Genomic DNA, 19986 nt, shown 5'->3' with positions numbered 1-19986 from the left:
ACCGATGGCATTTACTCACATGGGACCCAAAGGAGAAGAGGTCCAGTCCGAGCTCATAGCCCATGCCGTAGTCACACTCGTCATTGGCAAACTGAACAAACGTGACGATCTCCTGGATGCGTTGGAAGGCTCTGACGCGCTCGTCGTCATCCCGGGCGTCAGCGATGGCCTTGCAGATCTTTTTGAGAGCAGCTGGGCGCAAAGGAAGGAGGGCAATCAAAAATATGTCAATCAGCGCTCTGATTAGAACAGTATCAAGAGTCCTTTTAAACACTGAGGCTATATACAAAACATTGCACAAAGATTTTGTAAACATTTCCAAAAACAGGCATTGGAAAAGGACTCTTGTATTCAGGTCCATACGCATTTTATGGACTCACCATCGGTTTCTGGCAGTTCTCTGTATCCCACGTCGTTCTTGTCTACAGGCACAACAATGCCAGCACCGTGGAAGGTTTTGGTGACCACCTAGGGAAAAATGTTCCTTTCGAATCAATCTTCTGAATGGATTATTCGCATATTTCAAAAGGCGGATACTTGGGATTCTAGCAATGTACTGTGTCGGAAGGATAATCCTGAAGTATTGCATATAGAACATACTTGCCAACCCTCCCGAATTTTCCGGGAGAGTCACGAAATTCAGCGCCTCCCCCGAAAACCTCCCGGGACAAATATTCTCCCGAAAATCTCCCGATTTTCAGCCGGAGCTGGAGGCCACGCCCCCTCCAGCTCCATGCGGACCTGAGTGAGGACAGCCTTTTTTTTAATGACAGGAGGACAACAGGGTGACCAGAACTAAATCATCCAGACTAGAGATAGATTGTATTATTATGTTTATCTTACCTAAAAATAAATATATTTAATTTAAAAAAAAAAAAACTAAATACATTTTTACTATATTTTGCTAAAAACATCAAAATCAATTGTATTTTTATTTGTATTTTTTATGACTCCTTATTACATCCAGCCATAGAATTATACATTAAAATAAACATATCGGAAATAATTAATTTCAAATTATCATAATAATTCATTTAAAATTACCATATTTAATTATTAAAATAATTGCTGATTCATCAACAACTTTAGCATTTTATTCATTACATTTTGAAGCTCTCAGAAGCCAAGTTATGTTATATTCCTTAATATTTATTTATGCAAGTTTGAAGTATCAGTTATCTAAACACAGTTTTGTTTGCATATTTTCAGGATGTAGATATATATATATATATATATATATATATATATATATATATGACTTGGTGAATTCTAGCTGTCAATATACTCCTCCCCTCTTAACCACGCCCCCGTCCCACCCCCAACCACGCCCCCCCCCACCCCCCGAAATCCGAGGTCTCAAGGTTGGCAAGTATGATATAGAGTCACTTGGTGTTTTGATAAAGAATACTAAAAAAGTACATAGGTAGAGATACAGTTTAACAATCTAAATGTGTTATTGTAGCATTTTGTTGATGCCCATTGTCTATAACCGAAACACCGCTCTATGAAAATAGTCTTCCTCAGGATTGAACTACAAACAAAAGTTAGGGATGTGCCGATCAAACAGCATCGGCCGATATTTCGTGAAAAAGTGCGTGATCGCCATTTTCGATGTATGCCGATCCGCTCTGGCTGACACAGAAGGTGACTTCTAGTACTCTAACTGACAAGGCTAGCAGTTAATTACACTATATTGCCAAAAGTATTTGGCCGCCCATCCAAATGATGAGAATCAGGTGTCCTAATCACTTGGCCCGGTGTATCAAATCGAGCACTTAGCCATGGAGACTGTTTCTACAAACCCCGTTTCCATATGAGTTGGGAAATTGTGTTAGATGTAAATATAAACGGAATACAATGATTTGCAAATCCTTTTCAACCCATATTCAGTTGAATGCACTACAAAGACAACATATTTGATGTTCAAACTCATAATTTTTTTTTATATTTTTTTTTTGCAAATAATAATTAACTTAGAATTTCATGGCTGCAACACATGCCAAAGTAGTTGGGAAAGGGCATGTTCACCACTGTGTTACATGGCCTTTCCTTTTAACAACACTCAGTAAACATTTGGGAACTGAGGAGACCAATTTTTGAAGCTTCTCAGGTGGAATTCTTTCCCATTCTTGCTTGATGTACAGCTTAAGTTGTTTAACAGTCCGGGGGTCTCCGTTGTGCTATTTTAGGCTTCATTATGCGCCACACATTTTCAATGGGAGACAGGTCTGGACTACAGGCAGGCCAGTCTAGTACCCACACTCATTTACTATGAAGCCACGTTGATGTAACACGTGGCTTGGCATTGTCTTGCTGAAATAAGCAGGGGCGTCCATGGTAACGTTGCTTGGATGGCAACATATGTTGCTCCAAAACCTGTATGTACCTTTCAGCATACAGATGTGTAAGTTACCCATGTCTTGGGCACTAATACACCCCCATACCATCACAGATGCTGGCTTTTCAACTTTGCGCCTATAACAATCCGGATGGTTCTTTTCCTCTTTGGTCCGGAGGACACGACGTCCACAGTTTACAAAAACAATTTGAAATGTGGACTCGTCAGACCACAGAACACTTTTCCACTTTGTATCAGTCCATCTTAGATGAGCTCAGGCTTAGCGAAGCCGACGGCGTTTCTGGGTGTTGTTGATAAACAGTTTTCGCCTTGCATTGGAGAGTTTTAACTTGCACTTACAGATGTAGCGGCCAACTGTAGTTACTGACAGTGGGTTTCTGAAGTGTTCCTGAGCCCATGTGGTGATATCCTTTACACACTGATGTCGCTTGTTGATGCAGTACAGCCTGAGGGATCGAAGGTCACGGGCTTAGCTGCTTACGTGCAGTGATTTCTCCAGATTCTCTGAACCCTTTGATGATATTAAGGAGCGTAGATGGTGAAATCCCTAAATTCCTTGCAATAACTGGTTGAGAAAGGTTTTTCTTAAACTGTTCAACAATTTGCTCACGCATTTGTTGACAAAGTGGTGACCCTCGCCCCATCCTTGTTTGTGAATGACTGAGCATTTCATGGAATCTACTTTTATACCCAATCATGGCACCCACCTGTTCCCAATTAGCCTGCACACCTGTGGGATGTTCCAAATAAGTGTTTGATGAGCATTCCTCAACTTTATCAGTATTTATTGCCACCTTTCCCAACTTCTTTGTCACTTGTTGCTGGCATCAAATTCTAAAGTTAATGATTATTTGCAAAAAAAAAAAAATGTTTATCAGTTTGAACATCAAATATGTTGTCTTTGTAGCATATTCAACTGAATATGGGTTGAAAAGGATTTGCAAATCATTGTATTCCATTTACATTTACATCTAACACAATTTCCCAACTCATATGGAAACGGGGTTTGTACAAACATTTGTGAAAGAATGGGCCGGTAAATTTCCGGAAACTTTCCACCCCTTTGCAACCCTAATCAGTATATATTATATACTGTACATATATTATGTAAATATGTTATATTTTATATTGCTACTACGGTACATTTTTAGTCTATTTTATACCTGCATTATCCTTTCCAGCCTTTGTAACTGAGCTACTGTGTGGAACAATTTGTTTGTGGATCATTAAAGTTCATCTAAGTCTAAGTTGTCTAAGTCTATTTGTCATTTTTCAAGCTACCACACAGAAAGACAGCTTCTAGATTTCTAACGAACAGAGGCCAAGACGGCAATTGTGCACACAGTGTGGTTACACACACTATAGAATAAAACTACCGTATTTTTCGGAGTATAAGTCGCACCGGAGTATAAGTCGCACCTGCCGAAAATGCATAATAAAGAAGGAAAAAAAACATATATAAGTCGCACTGGAGCCCGGCCAAACTATGAAAAAAACTGCGACTTATAGTCTGAAAAATACGGTATTTGTTTCTTCATAAGACTATTTGAGTGAAATATTATTAAATATTTGGAAAAAAAAGCTAAAATAACACGGTAAGGTTTGTGTGAAATGTACTTACTAGAGATGCGCGGTTTGCGGACACAACCGCGGAGTCCGCGGATTATCCGCGGGTCGGGCGGTTGAAATAAAAAAAAATTAGATTTTATCCGCGGGTCGGGTGGTTGAAATAAAAAAAAATTAGATTTTAAATAGATTCAGGCGGGTGGCGGTTAAACCAATTCGGAAATATATATACATAGCTAAATGTTGTTACCTACATACGGAAAACGAGCAGGCACCTGCAGCATATGCCACAACAGAAGAAGAAAAAAAAAAGAGATGGCAACGCCGGCAGCAAACGTGGTACGCGACAAACTAAAAAAGGGAATACTAAAGACCAGGGGAAAAAAAGGCCAGAAAAGTTCAGCGTGGACTCGTTTTTATGAGGTTGTAAATCAGGATGATAGTAATGCTGGCTACGTGATTTGCAAGAGCTGCGACGCTGTTTATGTCTACGACAGTCACAAAACCGGGACATCTAACATGGTGCATCACATTTGTGCAAAACCCCGAACCTCCACAAACACCCTGAGCATGAGCAGTTTCGTCCGCCGTGATCCCAGAAGAGTGCCACAGGATGTTAAAACAAGGCTTACAGATGCATGTGTGAACGCAGCTGCCTGCAGCAGTTTGAGTGGCGCGAGCGCGCTTGGAGGTGCGCTCAGCGCGGCTCCCAGATGATTGCGCACTGGTGTGCGTCTGGGCCGTGACAGCGTGGCACGCATTGAATGTCTCTCCTGCATTGGATCAGTCTCCTTTCTTTAACAGGCAAAAGCTTTATAACCTCACTAATGCCTTGCATCGTCTATATTAGATATATAACAACGGGCGGGTGGCGGATGGTGGGCGGGTGCGGTTTTGATTAAATGTTAGTTCGGGTGGATGGCGGATGGTTGACGACTTTTGTGATGCGGTTGCGGATGAAATAATTGCCTATACGCGCATCTCTAGTACTTACTGATGTCCTCAAGTAGTTCAGGTCTTGCTGTGAATTTTAGTTTTTGAGATGCTCTGCAATAATAACCTTCATAAAAGTGGTCTCATGACAACTTTTAAGATGTGATATACTTTATATTTTAGTCAACTAAAATGTTGAGGAATTTAGTCGACTAAATCAATTTAGATGACTAAGATATGACAAACTAAAAGAACTGACTAAAACTAAATTAAAAACTGCTGTCAAAATTAAATAGCAGATAGTAGCGTTTGATATTCTGTACTATTGACTTTGTTTGGCTCAAACAATTGTATGTAATAAAAGGGAATAAGGAAGTAGTTTGAATGTTTTGAAAAATAAATAGAAAAAAATGACAGTCAATACATGTGATGGGCACTCATGGATGATTGCTGTCAGAACCGGCAGCATAAACCCTGATCGGAACATCCCTAACCAAAGTGTGTTAGGCTGTTTTTATTATAATTACGGTAGAGTACCAAAATGTAATTGTTCATCAGGCCATGTTCCACCCTTGTGCTACGTTTCATGTCAATCAGTTTTTGTTCTGTAATCCTGCTGTGGGACTATGGTCTTTAACAGAACAAAGCTAGTGGTGGCTCGAGACTTCTGCCAATAACTTGTAATGGCACACTCTCCTGGTGTTGGAGTATAAATATTTGGGGTTTTGGCACCAGCCGCACGACTAGATCTGAGCAGCCTAAGCCTAGATGTAAGCAACCCAAGCCTAGATGTGACCAACCCAAGCCTAAGACTAGGTGCGACCAACCCAAGCCTAAGCCTAGTTGCGAGTAACCCAAGCCAAAGACTAGACGCGAGCAACCCAAGCCTAAGACTAGACGCGAGCAACCCAAGCCTAAGACTAGACGCGAGCAACCCAAGCCTAAGACTAGACGCGAGCAACCCAAGCCTAAGACTAGACGCGAGCAACCCAAGCCTAAGACTAGACGCGAGCAACCCAAGCCTAAAACTAGACGCAAGCAACCCAAGCCTAAGACTAGACGTGAGCAACCCAAGCCTAAGACTAGACGTGAGAAGCCTAAGACTAGATGTGAGAAGCCTAAGACCAGAGGTAAGCAACCCTAGCCTAAGACCAGAGGTGAGCAACCCAAGCCTAAAACCAGAGGTGAGCAACCCAAGCCTAAGACCAGATCTGACCAATCTAAACCTAATCCAGATCTGACCAATCTAAACCTAAGACCAGATCAGACCAATCTAAACCTAAGACCAGATCTGACCAATCTAAACTTAAAACTAGGTCTGACCAATCTAAGCCTAAAACTAGATCAGCTCAATCTAAGCCTAAAACTAGATGAGCCCAATCTAAGCCTAAAACCAGATGAGCCCAATCTAAGCCTAAAACTAGATCAACCCAATCTAAGCCTAAAACTAGATCAGCCCAATCTAAGCCTAAATCAGACCAATCTAAGCCTAAATCAGACTAAACTAAGCCTAAAACTAGTTCAGACCAATCCAAGCCTAAAACTAGATCAGCCCAATCTATGCCTAAAACTAGATCAGCCCAATCTAAGCCTAAATCAGACCAATCTAAGCCGAAATCAGACTAAACTAAGCCTAAAACTAGTTCAGACCAATCTAAGCCTAAGACTAGATCTGACCAATCTAAGCCTAAGACTAGTTGTGACCAATCTAGGCCAAAGACTAGATCTGACCAATCTAATTCTAAGAGCATGAACTGATGAAGTCTACTTGGATGAGAGACAAAACGTCATCAAAGACCAATCAAACAGTCCGGTTGCGATGGACTGAATGTCCTGAGACTACAATGACCCGGATGAACGAGAAGATCCATAGACAACTTGTAACAAGGGAATCAACTTCCTGTGGCCCAGCTACCTTCTTGTCCCGCTGCTTCATTTCTTTGGTCTTCTGTTCTAGAGAGAGGTTGAGAGTTTCTGATCGCTCTCTCAGCTTCGCCTCCAGGCTCTCAAAATCCCCCGTTTTCTGACTGCCCTTCTTGTTCTTCTTCCTCAGCAGAAATATGCTACAGAGAAATGAAAAGTAAAGACAAACAATAACTCATTGAGAAGTCGTTCACTTACGGTCATAGGTCAGTATATGTTCAACAAATTCTAAAGGTTTGTACAGTCTATTGTAGAAAGTATTCTTATAAGAAAAAAATATATGATAAAAGACAATATGTAAGATAACTACAGCAGATTTGTTCTTTTTTTAAATTTGGTAAACGTATAGCATGTTCTATATGTTATAGTTATTTGAATGACTCTTACCATAATATGTTACGTTAACATACCAGTTGGTTATTTATGCCTCATATAACGTACACTTATTCAGCCTGTTGTTCACTATTCTTTATTTATTTTAAATTGCCTTTCAAATGTCTATTCTTGCTGTTGGCTTTTATCAAATAAATTTCCCCCAAAAATGCGACTTATATATGTTTTTTTCCTTCTTTATTATGCATTTTCGGCCGGTGCGACTTATACTGCGGAGCGACTTATAGTCCGAAAAATACGGTAACTGAATTACTAACAGAATAATAATGTAATAATTATGAGGGGACGTAATGTATTACTTAAAAAAAAAACTTCAAATATCTGGCATCTGCAGTTGATGTTTTATTAGACCAATGTGTTTTAGGTGCCTGTTGCTAAGTGACATCAGTGCCCAGACAGAGCAGCATTAGCTCAGCTGTGTTTATTAGCTTTATTATCGAATATTTTCACTAGATTGTGTTGTCACGAGTAATGAGAAGATTGAATGTGCTTCAATGTCTCCTTGTCCATAAGGTATTGCAAGCTTGTCACTTCATGCATTGATTTGTTGTTCATTATTCCCTCGTAGTAGTAGTGTATGTGTACTACATGTTTTCTGTGTGATGTTGCCTCCTAATTGATATCAGGTTCATTTTAGTGCGGTGCTGGCTTTAGTAGATAAAAGTTACTTCCTGTGCTTCTGACGCCGTCTTGTTGACATACAACTAGGGATGTCCCGATCCGATATTTGGATCGGATCGGCTGCCGATATTTGCCAAAAATTGCGTATCGGCAAGGCATGGAAAAATGCCGATCCAGATCCAGTTTAAAAAAAAACTCCGGTCCGTGTTTTCCAAAGCACCGATTTAAATAATAGATTCCACTTTTTTGCTGCTCCCTAATTTCTGTTCCGCATTTTCCTGCACACCTTAAACACATCCACAGGTCTGTGAATTCTCACGCAGTTGCTTTTAGCTGCTGGCGTTACACGACAGGCTCTTCTCACTCTTTCCTGTGTCTCCCTCTCACAGACAGCAAGTGCACCTTCTTAGACACGTCACATACTGTCACGACATACGTCACATACTGTCACGTCATACGTCACATACGTATACGTCCTCCCCGAGCAAAGAGGTAGCAGCATGGCTAACGTTAGCAGGTGATGCTAGCGCAGCCGTGCGAGCAACGCTCCCTCTAAGGTGCTCGCCTGTGCAATTGCGCACTGTTTAAGCGTCCTCTGCGCATAGCAAATCTATGCCACGCACAAAATCTAATAAAAAAATAAGCGCATAACAATTTTCGACACACGGACACGACAGAGAAAACAGTTTTCGTCATCATTGTTCAAATATTGTGACGTCTGTCGAGACGCTTATCTCCATTCGGGGCCACACGTCCACACCATCAAAATGCAGAGGCAAAAATTTCCACATCAACACCGTATAAAAAAATTTGTGATTTTTTTAGTTGTGATTTCCTTCTCTGCATGAAAGTTTAAAAGTAGCATATATTAATGCAGTATGAAGAAGAATGTTTTAATGTAGACATGCAAGCCTTGAAAGAAATTTTGAAAATCAAGACTACATTTCCTGCAAATGGGTGCATTTCTACCCTATATTTTAACTTTAGATTTATTCTCATATCAAACTCTTTTGGCTGTCTTTTTGACACTTACATCCGGCGCCCCCCTCCACAACCTGGATTATAAATAATGTAAATAATTCAATGTGATTATCTTGTGTGATGACTGTATTATGATGATAGTATATATCTGATAGTATATATCTGTATCATGAATCAATTTAAGTGGACCTTGACTTAAACAAGTTGAAAAACTTATTGGGGTGTTACCATTTAGTGGTCAATTGTACGGAATATGTACTTCACGATGCAACCTACTAATAAAAGTCTCAATCAATCAATCAAAACACATAGAATCATCATACTGCTGTGATTATATGCATCAAGTGTTCATTCAAGGCTAAGGCAAAATATCGAGATATATATTGTGTATCGCAATATGGCCTTAAAATATCGCAATATTAAAAAAAGGCCATATCGCCCAGCCCTACTTCAATGATGCCATTTCTGTTTGTCATGTATAATTTTGTCTATTTTGTGTTTATCCTTGAATAAACAGGTCAGTTTCTTGTTACCAACCATTGTGTATTATTCAAACTCCCCTAATTCAGCTGGCTAGTTGTTATCAAGAGTACTAAAACCCTTTTCAACATGATTCTGACAACTAAGTAGGCTAAATAACTTTAAACTTTAATACATGCTCGGATAGGCCAGTATCGGTCAGTATCGGTATCGGATCGGAAATGCAAAAACAATATCGGTATCGGATCGAAAGTGCAAAAACCTGGATCGGGACATCACTACATACAACCACATCAAAAGTAACATCTTGGTCACGGCGTAAAGGTAAATAAAAGTAATTCATTGGATTACTTGTTACTAGTGAAAGTAACGTCGTTATCATACAACACTGCTCATAACTAGGCTCAGTCCCAGCTCTGACTTCCGGTTTCCGAGGTAAATAAAACGCAGAGTACCTCTACAATTTCTTCAACAATACTTACTGAACTGCAGCAAAGACATTGTCGCCCATTTGTGTTATAGTGCAGCCACTCTTGGCTTCATTCTCCCCAACAAAGGATGGAAGGGAGTCTGGAATATCTCTGGAAAAAAAAAGGTAAAAAAGAAACATTTATCAATCTTAACCAGCTACACGGTGATCTCACTTAGCTTTTTTTTCTTCTTTTTTTTTTTAAACTACCGCGCTACTAGGGATGTAACATTATGAACATTTTAATATAACTGTTAATGTGACCAAAATGATCACGTTTTTATCAGGGTATTGTTGAATGTATACACTGAAATCTTTTGACTACGTTTATTTTTCATTTTTAAAGAAATAGTTTTAGAAAATCCACAATTTTGCATGTTTTGTTTCTTATAACGATAGTATTTTATCCGTTTTAATGGCTCAGCTTGTATTGTTTGTAAATATTGGTTTGTACTGTAGCACTTGATGATTTCTTTAAATGAAAAGTGCATAACAAACATCTATTTACCGTATTTTACGGACTATAAGGCGCACTTTCATTTTCTCAAAAATCGGCAGTGCGCCTTATTACTCTGTGCGCCTAATGTACGTATTAATTCTAGTTGTGCTTACCGACCTCGAAGCAATTTTGTTTGTTAATGATAAATATGACCAGTAGATGGCAGTCACACATTAGAGATGCGTGTGGACTGCAGGTTGACGCCCCCTGTGCAATAAATGACACTAACAAGCAACACCAAAACTTTCATTGAGAATAATTATAGAACATTCCACAAAATCTGTCAACATGTTTTAATATGACAAGGAGCATTACTGCTAAAGTAGTCAGACGTACTGTGCTTCAACATACAGTATTATAATGGTGTGTGAAAAAGGACCACAAAATGGCACCTGGCATTTTGTTTTTGACCTTTTATGCAAAACCAACTTTTCTTACCTATTGATACCTGCTGATGTGTATTTGGGATTTTCATAAGCCCGAAAATGTGCGCGCGGTAGTCAATAAGCTCCTTTTTCTTTATCCTCTTGTTGTGGGGCATTCATCCTACGCTGTTGCCATTTCTAATATAAAATACCGTACAACTCCAACTTAAATCTGTCAGTAGACTCGCTATGGAAGCACTAAAAACTACCGGTATAAGGAAGATAGTGGGAAGACGACACTGTCGAAGTGGAGGCACGTAAATAAGACAGCCCACAAAACGGCCATCCTGAAGAGACGGTCAGAAAGCGACTTGAAGATGGTCTGTAAAACATCATCTATGCAACATTTTGACCAAAAAACCACCATCACATGTTATGTAGACCACAAGAAAGTCTTAAATGTAGAAAAAAATCCTAATATGACCCCTTCAATGCGCCTTTTGTATGAAAATAGACCTGACTAGACCCGCTTATCGGCAGTGCACCTTATAACCCGGTGCGCCCCATGTTAAAAAAATACGGTATTAATTATTTCTGGCGGGCGTTGTGGCATCCTACTCTGTTCAGCGGTCCTTCAACGCACCATGAACAGACATCTTGCTGATTGTATTGTACCATATGTCCCGGCAAGAAATCTGCGTTCAAAGAACTCCGGCTTATTAGTGATTCCCAGAGCCCCAAAAAAAGTCTGCGGGCTATAGAACGTTTTCTATTGGGGCTCCAGTACTCTGGATTGCCCTCCCGGTAACAGTTAGAGATGCTACCTCAGTAGAAGCATTTAAGTCCCATCTTAAAACTCATTTGTATACTCTAGCCTTTAAATAGACCCCCCTTTTTAGACTAGTTGATAATCTGCGGTCCTCTCCAAGGTTTCTCATAGTCATTCATATTGACATCCCACTGGGTTGTGAGTTTTTCCTTGCCCTTATGTGGGCTCTGAACAGAGGATGTCGTTGTGGCTTGTGCAGCCCTTTGACACACTTGCGATTTAGGGCTATATAAATAAACATTGATTGATTGATTGACATTTGTCTCGTATTCCTCTGAGTATAGAATGATCACTCTGTTCTAAAACAGCAGCGTAGGTTTAATGTGCATAAATTAATATTTTGGTTGTTCAGACAATGTGTTTATATAAATTTAGATTGGGTATGTCCTTTCTTAAAGGGGAACATTATCACAATTTCAGAAGGGTTAAAACCATTAAAAATCAGTTCCCAGTGGCTTATTATATTTTTCGAAGTTTTTTTCAAAATGTTACCCATCACGCAATATCCCTAAAAAAAGCTTCAAAGTGCCTGATTTTAACCATCGTTATATACACCCGTCCATTTTCCTGTGACGTCACATAGTGAAGCCAACACAAACAAACATGGCGGAAAGAACAGCAAGCTATAGCGACATTAGCTCGGATTCAGACTCGGATTTCAGCGGCTTAAGCGATTCAACAGATTACGAATGTATTGAAACGGATGGTTGTAGTGTGGAGGCAGGTAGCGAAAACGAAATTGAAGAAGAAACTGAAGCTATTGAGCCATATCGGTTTGAACCGTATGCAAGCGAAAACGACACGACAGCCAGCGACACGGGAGAAAGCGAGGACAAATTTGGCGATCGCCTTCTAACCAACGATTGGTATGTGTTTGTTTGGCATTAAAGGAAACTAACAACTATGAACTAGGTTTACAGCATATGAAATACATTTGGCAACAACATGCACTTTGAGAGTGCAGACAGCCCAATTTTCATCAATTAATATATTCTGTAGACATACCCTCATCCGCGCTCTTTTCCTGAAAGCTGATCTGTCCAGTTTTGGAGTTGATGTCAGCAGGCCAGGGAAGCTAGGGTTTTAGCTCGCTCGTCTGTGGGAACAAACTGCCGCCATTGCTTGCCGTGCTACCGAGGTCCTTTGTCCCTGAATTGCTCACACACTCCGGCAGATTCAATGGGGGTCTGGCGGCAGATTTCTTTGACTTTATCGTTGGAAATGCATCTGCTTTGAGTGTCGCAGGATATCCACACATTCTTGCCATCTCTGTCGTAGCATAGCTTTCGTCGGTAAAGTGTGCGGAACAAACGTCCAATTTCTTGCCACTTTCGCATCTTTGGGCCACTGGTGCAACTTGAATCCGTCCCTGTTCGTGTTGTTACACCCTCCGACAACACACCGACGAGGCATGATGTCTCCAAGGTACGGAAAACAGTCGAAAAAACGGAAAATAACAGAGCTGATTTGACTCGGTGTTTGAGAAAATGGCGGATTGCTTCCCGATGTGACGTCACGTTGTGACGTCATCGCTCCGAGAGCGAATATTAGAAAGGCGTTTAATTCGCCAAAATTCACCCATTTAGAGTTCGGAAATCGGTTAAAAAAATATATGGTCTTTTTTCTGCAACATCAAGGTATATATTGACGCTTACATAGGTCTGGTGATAATGTTCCCCTTTAATAGAGAAAGACGTTAATGTCTTGTTTCCATGTTAGCATTTCAGCTAGCGCCAGTCAGTTTGTGAGTTTATTAAAGCGCAGCTATCAATAACGGTATTTCGATCATTTTAATTTAAAACTGTAATACTAACCGTCAGGTTAGTGTCATTATTACCGTTTATCGTTACATCCCTACTAGCTACAAAGTTAGGGAACCTCTGGAGGCAAACAAAGCACCAGAATCAATTCAGTTAGCCCGCTCAGAGACTCACAGAAAACAAAGCGTGTGTTTGACTACCTGTAGTAGCCGATGTGATGCTGGCTCTCCTCGCTGCCCCGCAGTATAGTCTGGAACTCTGGTGGGTCGTAGAAATACCTCCAGTGGAGGTGGAAGTTAGGAGAAGGATTCTTGCAGTTCCTGTGAGCTCCGGCCAGAATATCAAAAGGACCAACCAGCTGCAAACCCAGTGTGTCCTTCAGAGCACCTGGGAAAAGACATTTTGAATACAATGATGCTCTTACATAGCATTCAGCATTGGAATTTTGCCTTTATTTACAATCTTTGACCAGCACTTTTTGCAGTAGGTTTTTAAAAACAGTCATACACAGGGGAACCTCGATTTACAAACCCTCCCTTTTTCCCCCAAACGTTTCATTTTACAGACATTTAGATTGTGCCAAATATCCATCTGTGTGCATACAATATCTCTCCGTATAGAAAATGGATGGCTAGATGGATGGATGACATTCATTTTGTATCCCACTGGCAGCCAGTGTGTGCTTGCTCGTATAGACGAGACTGAGTAAATACATTTTAATTGTGATGAGCACATAACTTTTCTGGAAAAATATCCCAAAGCGGACTTATTTTACAGCGGCGCCTCTTCCAAAAACACACTTCCATCCCTCGGTTTGCTCCCATTGCTGATGAGGGGACCCATGGCAATGTTTACGTACTGTAAGTGGATTTTACATCTTAAAATGTTTATTATTGCAGCAATGTGGTTTGTAAATTTAAAGATTTTTGTTATTTCTGATCGTTTGTGAAGGCACCCAAGTGTGCACTGTGCATGTTGGCAGAGCAGCGCTTACAGGACAGTTCAGCTTGCCGTTGTCACACACACACACCTCGCGTGTGTGTGACAATCATTGGTACTTTAACTTTAATATGCAACATTCCAACTGTTATCATGCTAACGTTAGCACACATGCTAAAATGTTAACAATTTTATCTAAGTGTGCTAACATTTTAGGCTAGCTCTGTGGCTCATTTTGTACAGTTACACCTAAAACTCTCAGATTCAGACAGTCGGCACCATCTTCAGAGTGCGGCGGATTCTGGCGACCCCCGGCCATATGTCCAGAGCACAGATAGCAGGCCCATCAAAATTTCCGTGGGAATTTTCAAGTTATTTATATCATTGTAGCCAGGTAAAAAAAAAAAAAAAAAAAAAACACAGAACAGATATGTTGAAATTTATAGAGCAAGGGTGTCCAAAGTGCGGCCCGTGGGTAATTTCAACCCGCAGCTAAAAAATGTTGACAGCCCCTGGTGTATTTCATTAATTCAACATAAAATGTGGCCCCTGGGACTCATAGTAGGGCAAAGTGACAGTCTTTGGAAATGATGGTTAAACAATGCATTTGAGTGTATTTATATATTACATATGGACAGTGTTGGGACTAACGCGTTACTGTAACGCCGTTATTTTCGGCGGTAACTAGTAGTCTAACGCGTTATTTTTTATATTCAGTAACTCAGTTACCGTTACTACATGATGTGTTACTATATACTCAGTGGCCTAGTGGTTAGAGTGTCTGCCCTGAGATCGGTAGGTTGTGGGTTCAAACCCCGGCCGAGTCATACCAAAGACTATAAAAATGGGACCCATTTCCTCCCTGCTTGTCACTCAGCATCAAGGGTTGGAATTGGGGGTTAAATCACCAAAAATGATTCCCGGGCGCGGCCACCGCTGCTGCCCACTGCTCCCCTCACCTCCCAGGGGGTGATCAAGGGTGATGGGTCAAATGCAGAGAATAATTTCGCCACACCTAGTGTGTGTGTGACAATCATTGGTACTTTAACTTTAACTTATAAAAAATAACATAAAATAATGCAGAATCAGCTAGAAACTGAGAAGATCTGAGTGTGTTTTATTGGAGAGCTGCGGTGTTGTCCTTCTGAATCTTCCTGTGTCACAAGAGGCGCGCTGTGTGTGTGTGGGTTGGGGGGAGGTGTGTGTGTCTGTATTTACTAACAAGACATCATGGCGGAGCCGGAGTCGTGTTTCTTAACATGGAGATATTCTCACTACGTTTCTTTTGTCGAGCACAAAGAAAAGAACATTTTAGTTAAATGTAAGTTGTGTCTTGGATCAAAGATCCCATCTACTGCCCAAAACAGCAAATCTGCTGAAACAGCTACAAAAGCAACATGCTTCGACGAAGCTAGTAAAGAGAGACACATTTCACCTCCACCTCCAACTCCACCTACGCAACAGCGGCTGGATTTTAACGGAGGGAATGCTAGCCAGGACAACATTGATAGAGCCATTGCAGCGTATGTGCTAGAAGACATGCAGGCTATTTCTACAGTGGATTCACCCGCTTTCAGGCAGCTGGACACAGTGGACAGTGAGTACATAAACATGGAAAGCAAGCTAAAGAAAACACTCCAAACTCTGCCTCTGCTCATCATTCATCACTGAAGGTACACACACTCTGTCAATTCTCTTAAATACCCTTTCATTCTAGACTTCTAGAGTGTTTGATTATCACATCACTCTAAATGTATAGACTATAAAGTTCACAAACATAAAGAGGGATCCTAATGGGCCAGGCCAATCTTTCCTTATCTCTAAACTAAAACTGGGGAAATGTGTAGAGTGTTCTGGGCTTCAGTACAGTGTTGATCTCCTGAAGACATGATTTTATTTCACAATTCCTTGAGAGAAAAAAAGGCCTGGTTGGGCGTGTGTATAGCAGTATGTGTGCTGTATATAGTGACATGACATATAATCATGTCATGTGTGCCTTCATTGGGTGAAGCCAGGTTTACAGCTATGTTGTGACATGTTGTTATTATGTGGTTTGTTACTTATGTATGTTATGTTGCAGCTATTTAAAATAGTTTTGTCAATTTGTTCTGGCCTGAAATAAATTGGCCCTTTGAAACATATCTTTGTCTTTGTGTGTTGTATGTAGACCACATTGCTTAGCAGAGTTCAGTGGTGCAAATGCATGTCAAGATGATCAACAGATTGTATTAATAAATGGTTGATTTATATAGGCAAGTAAGGTAAAGTTTTGTGCCTGACAAGTTTCGGCTATCTTGCTTCTGCAGCCTTCATCATCAAACTTGTCAGGTACAAAACTTTACCTTACTAGCCTATATACATCAACCATTTATTAATACACATTAGTAGGCTAAATGAACCTCTTCAACATAAAACAGATTGCATTATCCTCCAGTGCAATAACAGTACTGAAATGAAGGCTAAAAGGGCATTAATGGGAGCCTTAAAAAGGAACTAAATAGGTACTTTTCACAGTAATGCATTACTTTTAGGTGTAAGTAACCGAGTTAGTAACGGAGTTACTTTTGAAATAAAGTAACTAGAAACTAACTAGTTACTGGTTTTCATTAACTAACCCAACACTGCATATGGATGAATGAATATTAAAAACTGTAACCCACAATTTTGCTGATATTCTGAACTCACCACACGGGTTCTCGGGGCAAAGCTCCTTGCACAGATCCCAGAAGTGGTAGAGGTCCTCCGGCATGTGGAGCTTGCAGAGCTGCAGCGTCTCCTCGCGTTGCTGTGGCGACACCGCGGATGGGGGCGTGGCCTTGACGTCATCACAACGAGCTTTCTTCGCCTCTCTCTTCGCCGACTCCTAACAATACAATTGTCATCGGCTCAAAACGCAGAATATTATGAGAATAGCGGAAAATAATTTTAATTAAAAAGCACCTTAAATATTTTCTTATGAATCGGTTTATAGCAAATAAAGTATATTGTTACTTAGCTAGCACACACATTTTGCTCCTTGCCGCTGTACATTCACATCTCATATACCACTTACACGAGACAAACCACTTCGTATAAATAAAGATATTTAGTTATTTATCCCATTTCCTAATCCTCCGCGGCATCGTAGCCAGTGTGCGGCGCGCCGCTGCCATGTTTGTGCAACAACAACCAGCATGCGTTTTACATGGAAGTATTTTACATCGTAATCCTATACGACACGACCACACGACCAACACTCGCCGAATGACGACGCGCGCTAACGAACAAGTAACGTACCTGAATAGATTTGGACTTTCTTTTTGCGCGCCCTGTCATGTTCTTCCCCTGCTTCTCCACCGAGTTCTTCTTCTACTACAAATACGTGCAGCTACAGCGCTACAAAGGAAACTGCACTACTGACCCCAAGAGGTCAAAATGTGTCACTACATGTTTTCGAACAATGCAATCGTGAATGCAGTTGTCATCGCTTGGCTTCAGTATATTAATAATATACAAGAAATATATTAATAATATACTATATTAATAATATACAATACATATATTGAATTTATACAATTGTGTGAATGCTCCAAAGCATTCACACATATGCTTTTCTACACCAAAATTAATATATTATTATTATTATTATTATTATTCTCCAGATTTTGGCGCGCTCTACATTCATTTTTCACCCGATTCAAAGCGTTCCAACTCCAAACTGTTCAGCCAATCGCGGGCTTTCCCTTGACAAATTTCAAAAAATCCCAGATTTCCCAGAATTCCAGATTTTTCGGGACATTTTTTCCCAATTAAAAATGTTTCAAACTTCCACCATTTCCTCATTTTTCAACCAATTGAAACCATTCTACCTTCAACACATTCCACATATTCTGGACATGTTTCCAATTTCAAAAATAATTCCAGGAATTCCGAGTTTTCCAAACCCTATATTCACCCTTTTTTCTGTCGACGACTCCTCCCATATTTACCCTTCCACCATCAAAACATTCCTCTTAATCAGGACATTTTTTGAACTGGAAAAATCCCCAGTTTTCCCGAAATTCCAGGAATTAATAACATTTCTCGACCGTTCTGAAAAATTCCAGCACCCAACCATTTCAACTCATTCAGAATATTCAAGTTTTTTTTACCATTTTCCAAAAAAATCCCTCTTTTCCCAGAATTCCCCAATTTTTATGAAATTTCCATTGAAATCAATGGGACATTCTTCAAAGTTCAACAACTCTCACATTTTTATCCGATTCAAATCGTTCCAACTTCAAAATATTCAGCCTGTTCAAGAATTGTGTGCTCCCTTTCAACAATTCTAAAAAAAATTCACAGATTTCCTGGAATTCTCAGTTTTTAGGGATTTGTTCCCCATTCTAAATGAATTGGTCATTTTTCAAACTTCCCCCATTTCCACATTTCACATTTCCGATTCAAACTATTCTACCTTCAACTTATTCCACATATCCTGGCCAGTCAAACTATCATTTTCCAACTTAAAAAAAAATAATTCAGGAATTCCCAGTCAGATTTGTGCTCCCTTTTCAACAATTCTAAAAAAAAAAATCCTGGATTTTCTAGAATTCCCAGTTTTTAGGGACATTCTCCCCATTCAAAATGAATTGGCCATTTTTCAAACTTCTACCATTTCCAAATTTTTCAACCTATTAAAACCATTCTACCTTCAACATATTCCACATATCCTGGACATTTTTCCTGTTAAAATTTTTTTTTCCAAGAATTCCCAGTTTTCCAATCCCTATTTTCACCCTTTTTTCTGTCGACTACTCCTCCCACCGTCAAACATTCCTCTTAAACAGGACAAAAAACAAAGTTGTTTTTTGAACTGGAAAAATTCCCGGTTTCCCTAAATTCCAGGAATTTCGTACTACCATTTCTCAATCAAAAATGTTACTACTTCAACATTTCTCGACCGTTTTGAAAAATTCCAACACCAACGCATGCAGAACATTCAAGTTTTAAAAAAAATCCCTCTTTTCCCGGGATTCCTACATTTTTATGAAATTCCCATTGACATGAATGGGACACTTTTCAAAATTCCACAACTCCTACATTTTTCATCTAATTTAAACTGTTCCAACTTCAAAAGATTCAGCCTGTTCAGGAATTCACCGGATTTCCTAGAAATTACCAGTTTTTAAGGACATTCTCCCCATTCAAAATGAATTGGCCATTTATCAAACTTCCATTTCCAAATTTTTCAACCTATTCAAACCATTCTACCTTCAACATATTCCACATATCCTGGACAATCAAACTATATTTTTTCTCATTTCAAAAAAATTCCAGTAATTCCCGAAATTCTCGGCTTTCCAAACCGTATTTTCACCCTTTTTTCTGTCAACTACTTGTCCCACAATTGTCAACCCACTTCAACCGTTCCACCGTCAAAACATTCCACTTAATCAGGACAAAAAACAAAGTTGTTTTTTGAACTGGAAAAATTTGCGTTTTTTTCCCCGAAATTCCAGGAATTCCGTAATAGCATTTCTCAATTAAAAATGTTACTACATCAACATTTCTCGACTGTTCTGAAAAATTCCAACACCCATCCATTTCAACTCATTCAGACCATTCAAATATTTTACCATTTTCAAAAAAATCTGTATTTTCCCAGAATTCCCAATTTTTTATGGCATTTCCATTGAAATCAATGGGACATTCTTCAAAGTTCAACAACTCCCACATTGCTATCCGATTCAAACCGTTCCAACTTCAAAATATTCAGCCTGTTCAGGAATTGTGTGCTCCCTTTCAATAATTCTAAAAAAATATTCCCAGATTTCCTAGAATTCCCAGTTTTTAGGGACATTCTCCTCATTGTAAATTAATTGGCCATTTTTCAAACTTTCACCATTTC

General features: G+C 39.8%; 1 protein-coding gene across 1 annotated transcript in view; it reads right to left on the bottom strand.

The window, feature by feature from the left end:
* The window catches only part of hpf1 (histone PARylation factor 1), a 20775-nt gene extending 3331 nt beyond the window's left edge, over window positions 1-17444 (bottom strand). The window contains exons 1-7 of the mRNA XM_061976995.1: window positions 17394-17444; window positions 16803-16980; window positions 13379-13565; window positions 9739-9837; window positions 6774-6921; window positions 381-468; window positions 20-192 (exon numbers count right to left, since the gene is read on the bottom strand). Of these exons, the coding sequence (XP_061832979.1) occupies window positions 20-192; window positions 381-468; window positions 6774-6921; window positions 9739-9837; window positions 13379-13565; window positions 16803-16980; window positions 17394-17432 (912 nt within the window). The 5' untranslated portion in view covers window positions 17433-17444. The remainder of the gene's footprint in view (window positions 1-19; window positions 193-380; window positions 469-6773; window positions 6922-9738; window positions 9838-13378; window positions 13566-16802; window positions 16981-17393) is intronic.
* Between the last annotated feature and the right edge of the window lie 2542 nt (window positions 17445-19986).

Source organism: Nerophis lumbriciformis, linkage group LG16, assembly GCF_033978685.3.
Source record: "Nerophis lumbriciformis linkage group LG16, RoL_Nlum_v2.1, whole genome shotgun sequence".
In the NCBI taxonomy this organism is placed as follows: Eukaryota; Metazoa; Chordata; class Actinopteri; order Syngnathiformes; family Syngnathidae; genus Nerophis; species Nerophis lumbriciformis.
Note: the sequence above shows the minus strand (reverse complement) of the source record. Positions and strands in the feature narration are given on the sequence as shown.